Raw genomic sequence first — 10,566 nt, 5'->3', positions numbered from 1 at the left:
ACCTACTTTCATTCAATTTGAGTAACTTTGCATACACTTTTATAAATGCTCGGTCAATTTCATACACTTTCAATCATTTTCACATTATATATATATATATCTATCAACCAATTTCATACACTTTCAATGATTCATGACCAACGTCCCGAACCACAATAAAATTTATTACATTTCCCTGTTATATATATATATATCTTCTTTATTTGCTTCATTTTTCTAATTATTCTCACCTAGAAAAAACTTATAACTAAGGGAGTATTCTATATTATTTCATGAACCTGCAAGAAAGGAATGCCCCCGACTTGTAGTTCACTGCTGTCTCCTTCAAAAGAACTCAAAAGTAGAAACAGTACTATCACTACTTATTTAAGCAAAGAATTATTTTAATCGGATCTTCTAATTCAAGCCAATATTTTTAGAAATATATATAGAGAGAAAGAAAGAAAAACCAGGTGAAAGAAAGAAAGAACAATGTTGAGTACAAATGAGTGGGTAATTGAGATCAAAGAGAAGCTCAGAAACATGACAGAACCATACAGCGTCGTTTCACACGACGAATCAGAGCATTGGAAGAAACATTCAATCTACAAAATACCAGACACATTCACAGATCAGAATACAAACGCTTACAGACCTCGAGCAGTCTCTTTCGGGCCTTACTACAACGGAGAAGATCAGTTGAAGCCAATGGAAGAACACAAACAAAGAGCTCTTCTTCATTTTCTCAGAAGAGCAAATAAACCTCCTGAGTTATTCATTGAGTGTTTAGAACAAGTTTTGCAGCATTTAAAAGACTCATATGATCCTCTTGATCTATGCTGGCATCAAGATTCAGATAGATTTATACAGATGATGATACTTGATGGTTGTTTCATGCTTGAGATTTTTCGGTGGTCTGCTTATAATTTGGATGATTATGCAACTAATGATCCTATTTTTAGTGATCGTGGTAAGATTTATATGATGCCTCGTATTATGCTTGACATGTTATTGCTTGAAAATCAACTTCCATTGCTCCTTCTTCACAAGCTTATCTCAGTTCAAACTAATGGCCAGCAAAAGGTACCTATTTTTATTATTATTTTCATAAATTAACTTGATTTTATTCGGGTCAGTTTGATCGTTATTTGACTGTCATATCGGACTTTCCAAATAAATTTACCGAAAAACTAAAGCAGTTTAGTGTATTTTGACAGGTTATATGTAACTATGTTAATTACATATATATATAAACTTAGACAAAATTGATATTTGGAATGTTAAAAGTTAAATAACAGGTCAAATATATATATAAAAGGTCGAATTTTTTGTAAATAATTATTTATAGGGATAAAATCCAAATTCTTCCTTATCGTTTTTCAAAAAGTGCAAATTTACTTTTAGTATTCGAAATGGTATAAATTTACGTTAATGTTTCTAAGAAATGTCAATTTAATTAAGCTTAACAGAACTTTGAACAAGTTGGTTTGTCCATTATTTGACTGCCACAAGTCTTTCAAATGTTAATTGTCTAAAATGTTTACGCTATTACTAAACAATTACAAACAACCTCTTAAAATATCTAAAATTAAGTCTACGACATATGATTTATTTATAAAAATTTGTCGAAGTGGCTAAAATATTTATTGTGTTACTAAGTGCCCGTTTGTTTTTAATTTTCGGAACTGTCTTTTGCTTTTTACGTCGAAACATGAGACAAAAAGCGTTTGATAAAAATTCGAAACAAATGCTTTTTAGAGAAAAATCAACTAATATTTGCCATATATCAGTAAGCAAACAACAAACAGCAGTAGCAAAAGCAAACAGAAGCCGGACAAACAAACAGACCCTAATATATAGTTACAAATAATTTGCCAAAATACATGAAACTGCTACCGTTTATTAATAAATTTGTTTGAAATGTCGCATGCAGAAGTCAAATAACTAACTGTCAAATAAGTTGTTTCAAATAATCTGAAACTTAAATGCAATGAGTTACACACTTCTAATCAAATTTAAATTTCACATACTAATTATACAGGACGAAGAAGATTTTGTGAACCGTATGATCCTCAAATTCTGCTTTCCATGTAGCCGAGCTGTGCCAAACGTAGGCAAGTGCTTGCACGTATTAGATGTTTACAGAAAAGCTTTGGTTCAGAAACATGGCAAAAAACATCATCATTCACGGATTAGAATACATATAAGTGGCGGCGGAGGCGGTGGTGGTGGTGGCAGTGATTACATTTCATGGTGTGCAAGAGAGTTGAGTGAAGGTGGAATAAGCTTCAAAAGAAGCAAAACAGCAAGTCTTACAGATGTATCATTCCATGGAAGAACTCTCAGACTTCCAGAATTAGTAGTGGATGATAAAACAGAATCAATCTTTCTAAATCTGATGGCATTTGAGCGTCTTCATGCTAGTGCGGGGAATGAAATGACGTCGTATATCTTCTTCATGGCCAGTTTGATTCGGAGCGAGAGAGATGTAGCTTTTTTAGAATCAAAAGGGATACTTCAGAATGATTTGGGAACCCAAAAAGCTGTGGCGGAACTGTTTAATTCACTTGGGAAGTATTTGGCTATGGATCCGGATAATAACAACCTTGATTTAGTTCAAATAAATGTGAGTAAAAGTCTTCATTATGCGAGTACAAAGGTGAATGCGTATCGGAAGAAAGCTGGGAAGGAGTTTCGTGTGAAAGTGGTTGGGGAGTATTGTAGAAGTCCTTTGGCTATTCTTTCACTTATTGCTGGAATCTTCTTTGTTACCCTCACTACTGCTCAAACTCTGTATACAATATTACCTTACTATCATCGTCCTAGTTATTAAATACGAACAATCTTAGTTTCCTACTTATGTATATAGATAAAGGCGGGGACGGGGATGGAGACAAGGACAGATCTAGAGGGTTGTTGTAAGGGAGCATGAGTGAAAACTTGTAAAAAAAACTTTGACAATAAGAGATAAGAAATGAAGAATGCCAGGTCCGTTTGTTTTACCTACCGTTTGTTGTTGCTGTTGGCCGTTACGGTTTGTTGTTTCTGTTGGAAGCAAAACTATATGTAAAAGTTAATCCTTCCGTTAAACTTTTATGTTTCAAATTTTTATTAGATATGTTAAAGTTTTAATATAATTGTTAACTTCCCATAGTTAACATATCAAATGATTAAAGATCAAATGATTAAAGGCCTAATACATTACTAGCTTCCCGAACTTGTCCAAAATAGTAGATTGGCTCTCTGAACTTTGCAAGTGTCTTACCGGCTCCTTAAACTTGCTTATTTCGTATCACTAGCTCCTTAAACTTGTCCATAAAAGTAGATTAGTGTCTCACCAACTTTTATGGACAAGTTTAGGGAGCTGGTGATACGAAATAAGCAATTTTAAGAAGTTGGTGAGACACTTACAAAGTTCATGATTAAATAAGTTAATGGATAATAGGTGAGTTGTAAAGATCAACATTTAAATAAGTTAATGGATAAATATTATGAAATAATACCGTCAATAGAAAATACCAACATTTTTTATAGGTCAATAGACAATAGTGCTTCAAGCTCTTAAATAACTTATTTTTACGGACCTAAAAGCAGCTATTCAATTTGTAGTCTTTTTCTTGCTCTTTGTAGTCTATTTTCTTCCATTTGTGGTTCTTATATTGGCTATAGCCGGTATGGGTGAAAAGTTTTATCGTGCTGTATTCGTACTTTGTGATCCTATAGAATGAAATATGGCATTTTTATATATATATAAAAAAAAGATATCATTAATCTATTAGGTGCCATGTGAAACCCTCTTTTCTTAATACTCCGAAATGTCAGCTCTGAACATGTTTCCATGTCTGAATAAGGTCCTTGACTTCAAGTTTTCCCTTTATTTTACTTCTACAACCTTATCACCTCAATTAAACAAATGGAATTCTTTTCACATTTCAACATAATTTCCGCTATTTTCTTTTCTTAATTGTCTTTTTCCTGCGCTTACTGCAACTTCAATCTTGGACCCAATAAAAAAAGTATTCTTGCAAATCAAGAAATAAAGACTATATCATTGAACGGATTCTTGATATTCCGGACATGAGGGTGGGTTGATGTAGTAATGGGGAGCGTTTCAGTTGTTGTTGCCTTTCTTTGTATCCTAACAGGATGTTTTGTTTGTGATGGAGATCAACTAAGCATTACTTGTTCTAAATCTGATCTTGAAGCTCTTATTGACTTCAAAAATGGCCTCCAAGATTCCGGGAACCGGCTTCAATCATGGCGAGGAAAAAACTGCTGCCAATGGCAGGGAATAAGGTGCAATAACAGAACTAGAGCTGTGATTTCCATTGATCTCAAAAACCCATCAGTAAGTTCCTTGAGTGGAGAGATTAGACCTTCATTACTAAAACTCAAGTCTTTACAATACTTGGATTTGAGTCTTAACACATTCAATCAAATCCCAATTCCTGATTTCTTAGGATCCTTACAAAGTTTGCAGTATTTGAATCTATCAAAAGCCGGGTTCACCGGTGTAGTTCCTCTAGCATTAGGAAATCTTTCTACCTTGAATTTCCTTGATGTTTCTTCAGAATTTTCGAGTCTTTCTGCTAATAGTTTCGATTGGATTACTCGCCTTGTCTCCCTTAAACATCTAGCTATGGATGGAACTGACCTTTCCCTGGTAAGTACCAACTTGTTTGAGGCATTAAACATGCTCCCAAGCTTGACAAGTTTGCATCTTTCAGCTTGTGGCCTATCGGGTCCGATTTCATCTCTTAGCCATGTTAATTTTACTTCTCTTGAAGTTCTAGACCTCAGTTTAAACAACTTCAATTCACTGTTTCCTGACTGGCTTGTAAATATTAGCAGCTTGGCACATGTTGATCTTAGTATCAGTGGTTTGTATGGTAGGATACCACTTGGTTTTAGTGAGCTTCCAAATCTTCAGTACTTGAATCTTGCTATGAACAATAATCTTTCTGCTAGTTGTTCTCAGTTGTTTCGAGGAAGTTGGAAGAAAATCGAGGTTCTGAGTTTGTCTACGAATAAATTGCACGGTAGACTTCCTGCTTCTATTGGAAACATGTCATCTCTCGTTGTCTTTGATTTGTTTGTCAATAGTGTTGAGGGCTGGATTCCTCCCTCAATCGGAAAGCTTTGCAACCTGCAAAGGTTTGATCTTTCAGGCAATAATTTGACAGGAAGTTTGCCTGAATCTCTTGAAGGAAATAACTGTCAGCCAAATGGTTTCCTGCCTAGTTTAATGCAATTGAAACTTAGTAGCAATCGCTTAGAAGGCGATTTACCGAATTGGTTAGGCCAGCTTGACAATCTTGCAGAACTTTTTCTAAGTAATAACCTGTTTCAAGGTTCAATTCCTGCTGATTTAGGCAACTTAAGAAACCTATCAAGATTGGGGCTTGCAAACAATCAACTAACCGGGACACTTCCTGATAGTTTTGGAAAACTTTCTGAATTGTCCACCTTGGATGTTTCTGTTAATCATCTGACAGGGTCTATTTCAGAAGTTCATTTCTCTAGGCTTAGTAAACTGAGGTTCTTGTTCTTATCTTCAAATTCATTTGTTTTCAATGTTAGTTCGATTTGGATACCGCCATTTCAGGCTCAGAATCTTGATATAGGTTCATGTCATTTGGGTCCATTCTTTCCAGCTTGGCTTAGAACTCAAAAGAAACTGTTGTTTCTATCGGTCTCGAATTCTAGCATTTCGGACACTATTCCTGATTGGTTTTGGGGAATTAGCTCCAATTTGTCTTTGTTAAATATTTCCTGCAATCATTTACAGGGACGGGTTCCAAATCTTTTTAATATAGCTCCATTTGCAGATGTTGATTTCAGCTCAAACCTGTTGGAAGGACCTATTCCTCTTCCTGCTGTAGAGATTGAGTTACTAGACTTGTCCAAAAACAGGTTTTCAGGTCCTATTCCACAAAATCTAAGTTCAGCCATGCCAAATCTGATTTTTCTATCTCTTTCAGATAATCAGTTGACAGGAAACATCCCAGTCGTTATAGGAGATATGCAACTTCTTCAAGTCATCGATCTCGCGAACAACAGTTTCGTTGGAACGATTCCTGCAAGCATGGGAAAGTGTTCTTTCCTAAAAGCATTAGACCTTGGTTTCAACAATCTGTCAGGAAATATCCCAGTCTCATTGGGTCAATTAAAGCAGTTACAGTCTCTTCACCTTAGCAACAATAAGCTTACAGGAAATCTCCCATCAACATTTCGGAACTTATCGAGCTTGGAAACTTTAGATATCAGTAACAATGAATTATCAGATAGCATTCCTCCATGGATTGGAAATGGATTTTCTAAGCTTAGAATTCTCAGCTTAAGATCAAATGCAATTTCTGGTGAAATTCCTTCTACCCTATCAAACTTAAGCTCACTGCAGGTCCTTGATCTTGCACTGAACAATTTGGCAGGCAGCATGCCGATTACTTTCGGAGATTTTAAGGCCATGTCAGGCAAGCAAAACATAACCCAGTATCTGTTCTATGGAAAGTACAGAGGGGTATACTATGAAGAAAGCTTGGTGGTGAACATAAAAGGTGGTCCTCAAAAATACACGAAAACACTTTCCTTAGTCACTAGCATAGACGTTTCGAGCAATAACTTAAACGGAAAGTTACCTGATGGAATCACAAACTTGTTAGGTTTGGTTGCTTTGAACTTGTCACACAACCAAATTAAAGGCCAGATTCCTGAAAAAATTTCAAACTTGCAGGAATTGTTGTCTCTTGATCTCTCAAGTAATACCTTTTCAGGGGAAATTCCTTCAAGCATGTCCTTGTTATCATTTTTGTCATCCTTGAATTTGTCAAACAATAATTTCTCCGGTATGATACCATATAAAGGGCAAATGTCTACTTTCACTGAATCCTCTTTCGCCGGAAATCCCGACCTGTGTGGAGATCCACTGCAACTCAAGTGCCACGGTAATGATTCAGACAAAAGGGAGACTATTGTAGATGATGAAGATGATGGTTTGATTGATAGGTGGTTTTACTTAAGTCTTGGGCTGGGATTTGCAGCTGGAATTCTTGTGCCTATGTTTGTGTTAGGTATCAGAAAACCTTGGGCTGATGCCTACTTCAAATTGGTGGACAGAATTGTTAACAGCTAAACATAGGAATTAGGGTCATCAGTAAGGATTAATAGAACTTATCTCTGGTTTTATACTGTTAATGTAAATTGTAAAACAATGTTTGTTGAATAAAAATTGTATGGAACCAAGGAAAAAATCTGCAATAAATTGTAAACTTGTATGTTTAAATATCATTGAACATGAGAGTAGAAACTAAATATGCAAATTGTAGAAGAAACTGAGAAACAGTGCTTCTGCAAATGCCTGTTTTTGCTTTTCGGATCTACACTTCTTTACAATTGGAAGATCATCATTGCTTGAACGCATTTTGGATGGAAATTTAACTTTGTTTTAAAATGCCAAATTGTTTTAAGCAAGAAGCACTCTATAGGGCACTTATAAATCTAAAGGTTCTCACCGACCATATCTTCCTACTAAATCCTTAGGTTTCATTTCAAAAAAAAATCAATCGCTCAATGTATGCTGAAATTCAGTTCCATCTGGTAGAGATTGGTTAATCAGAAAAGAATTTAGAGAATAAATACAAAAAATTGCCCAGAAACTCCTCACTCCTAAATCCTAGTGCTAGATGCACAAATTCAAAACCTGAGAAAATAGATAGGAAATTAGCATATACTGACCTCAGAATCGAAAAGAGATGCCGAAGATGAGAGTTTTTGGGGATGGAAACAGAGCTCACGAGGGGAAAGAAGAAGATAGCTGGAGAAGGTGTTTGATCAAGACAAGTTTGATTGTATATTGGTGGTTTCAAGCCATCAATCTTGGCATGCGTGGCTCTTCGTATTTACCAGACATTTGCTGTTTTTTCACACCTTCACTGGGTATTCTATGGAGATAGGTACAGAGATAAAAGGTTGGGATGAGGATAATGATAAATGGTTGGGATAAGAATAAAAAAATATGATAGTGAGAATTATTATTCAATGTTTGGTACGTAGGATAGGGATAAGGATAAAATAAGTACATTTTACTATTTAAGGGATAAGATGGACTTTTCCATCCTATTAAAATCGGATGAGCTTATCCCACCTCCTTATACTACCCCTTTTGGGTATAGGATTTGAGGGATAAGAAACTTATCCATCGTCCGTCTCACTCTTCTAAACAAACACGGGATAATTTATCTCGTGTTTTTTATCCCTATCTCACCTCCTATATCCCTTCTAACAAACACCCCGTCAGAACTCAAACTAGGGGTAGGTATTTTTAGGAGTTTTTTTGATGCTACTAGTAGAGTTTTAGATGTTTAGTTGGGGCGAATCTCTATGTTTTTGGTAAAATAAACTCCCCTTAGATATTTAAATAACTTTTTTTAAATGGTGTAATTTTATGGATAAACTGTACTATGAGTATTAAACTTTAGGGTTAATTATAAAAAGTATCATGTGGTTTGACCGATTTGCAATTTGCGATGTGATATTTGTGGTATTTTTGTTTTTGCAAACACAACATCGGGATTGTCATTGTTAGCAAAATCAAGGAAACATAGTGATAAGAAGAATCACTGCCGTTTCCTTGATTTTTGCTAAGGATGACGACCTCGAGGTTGTGTTTGCAAAAAATATACCACATGTCTCACATCACAAATCGGCCAAACCACAAGGTACTTTTCTATAATTAACCTTAAAATTTACTCATTTTCAGGATATGGTCACTTAACATAAAAGTCATTTAATTTTACACTTTTTAATATTATAGTTGCTAAATTTAAATTAATGCATCAAACTCACTATTGACGACCTTAAAATACACATGTTTAAGAATTAGATTTGTTTAGAACCACACTTATCATAGAACCACATCTTTATTTTCTAAAATCACCATTTTTGTTGAGCTTTTTCTAAATAATCATTTTTTCTAACTAAACAACATCTAAATGACCTTAAAATAAAAAAATTGAAGAAGTAAAATTGCTTAAAATATTACAAATTCTTGAAATTTTCTATTTTGAAGTTACCAATAGTTATTTTAAGACGTTAATTAAAGTTTAGTGGTTATAGTGTTTTTTTTAAAAAAGATTGTGTTAATACTCAAAAGGACAACCGAATAACATTACATGGAAGAAGAAACTCGGTAAATTAACATAATTAGAACCAACTCGTTAACTTGTCTTCTAACAAAACAGACTGAGTAAAAGTCGTGTTTATTAAGAAGCAACCTACAATTCTCAATAATTTCGCCAAACTCCGAGTGATTTGTGTCACACTTTTCACATCCATCTCGAGTAGGACATGAGAGAAACCTTGAGTCGTTGGTTAATAGCTTCCAACAAAGCTAGAGCCTATATTTCCTTAACAAGCGAAATATGTACCTTGCAGCACATTCGTTCTGGCAGCAAGAAATCCACTATTATTTGATGAGAAATCCTTCTTAGTTGGTGGACAAAAAAAAAAAAAAAAAAAGAAGGAAACATAATTAGAAATATGCTAAGAAGATAAATTAAAATTAAAGGAAGGAGAGAAAAAGTTATAATAACAGTTATGGTTAGCATGTTTTTTTTAGGGAAAAATACAAAAATAAACATTGTGGTTACACTTGTTTTCGATCGGTATCCTCGTGGTTTAAAAATTTACTTAAACAAGTCATTGCTGTGTTTGTTCTATGCTCACCGCACCAACTTGATGCGATTGAATTCTGTAAGTCCAATTTGGAAATCTGCAATTGGATATAAACAAGGTCAAAGAAGGGTCCATTGACCGACTAACCCGTTATGATGCATAAGTCAGCTTGAGTTAAGACTTGAGGATGAACACAACAGTAAATCAAAGCTAAGATATAAGCTTAATGAAATGAATGAAGTAAGTGTACATTGAGTTGAACTTACTCTATTTATATTGTGATCGAGTTGTAGAAGATAGTTATGAGTTTAGGAGCGAGATACGTTACGTGTCACCAATTGATAGATGAACGTGCACCCGAATATCGAAGCTTGATATCCCTCAAGCCCACTAGGCCCGTGATTCACGAGATCGAGTGTGATTGCTATAGCTAGTGGATCCTTAATTGAGTATTTTGAAACTTTCCGAGTCAGGGTCTCCAATACGGAATGGTATTAACTAATTTTGTTATGATGACGCCATGTGTTTTTTTTTCTAGGATTGTTGGTTCCGGTTTCATAAATATCGCATGACGAGTTTATATTCGGCTCAAAATATTTTTGAGCAAACAAACGAGACCTAACATTATTAAATCATTATTTATCTAACCTTTTTTCAAAAATTATTTATCTAATCATGTTTTTTAATTTTTTTTTTGATTCAATCTAATCTTGTTTTCAAACACAACACTCGCACAGAAACCATTTGTGTGACGCAACAACCCTAATGTATCGACTGAATTACATACTGCTCTCACATTCTCCAGCTATCCCCGAAACCTCTGATCGTCTTCCTCTTTTTCCAATTTTGCTATTCATTCTCGATTTTTTGTCTCTGATTAACCAATCTCTAACCGGGCGTTTGGTATTCTATTGA

General features: G+C 34.8%; 2 protein-coding genes across 2 annotated transcripts; both read left to right on the top strand.

Moving 5' to 3' along the window:
- The first annotated feature begins 387 nt into the window (after window positions 1–387).
- Window positions 388–2,812, top strand: LOC136226116 (UPF0481 protein At3g47200-like). Its single transcript, XM_066014447.1, has 2 exons — window positions 388–1,062; window positions 2,021–2,812. Exons 1-2 carry the CDS (start codon window positions 472–474, stop codon window positions 2,810–2,812), a joined length of 1,383 nt encoding a protein of 460 aa, XP_065870519.1. The 5' UTR covers window positions 388–471.
- Window positions 2,813–4,078: 1,266 nt separating this feature from the next.
- LOC136226115 (receptor-like protein EIX1) lies at window positions 4,079–7,111 on the top strand. Its single transcript, XM_066014446.1, has 2 exons — window positions 4,079–6,188; window positions 6,339–7,111. Exons 1-2 carry the CDS (start codon window positions 4,079–4,081, stop codon window positions 7,109–7,111), a joined length of 2,883 nt encoding a protein of 960 aa, XP_065870518.1.
- The last annotated feature ends 3,455 nt before the right edge of the window (window positions 7,112–10,566 follow it).

This window comes from Euphorbia lathyris, chromosome 4 (genome assembly GCF_963576675.1).
Source record: "Euphorbia lathyris chromosome 4, ddEupLath1.1, whole genome shotgun sequence".
In the NCBI taxonomy this organism is placed as follows: Eukaryota; Viridiplantae; Streptophyta; class Magnoliopsida; order Malpighiales; family Euphorbiaceae; genus Euphorbia; species Euphorbia lathyris.
Note: the sequence above shows the minus strand (reverse complement) of the source record. Positions and strands in the feature narration are given on the sequence as shown.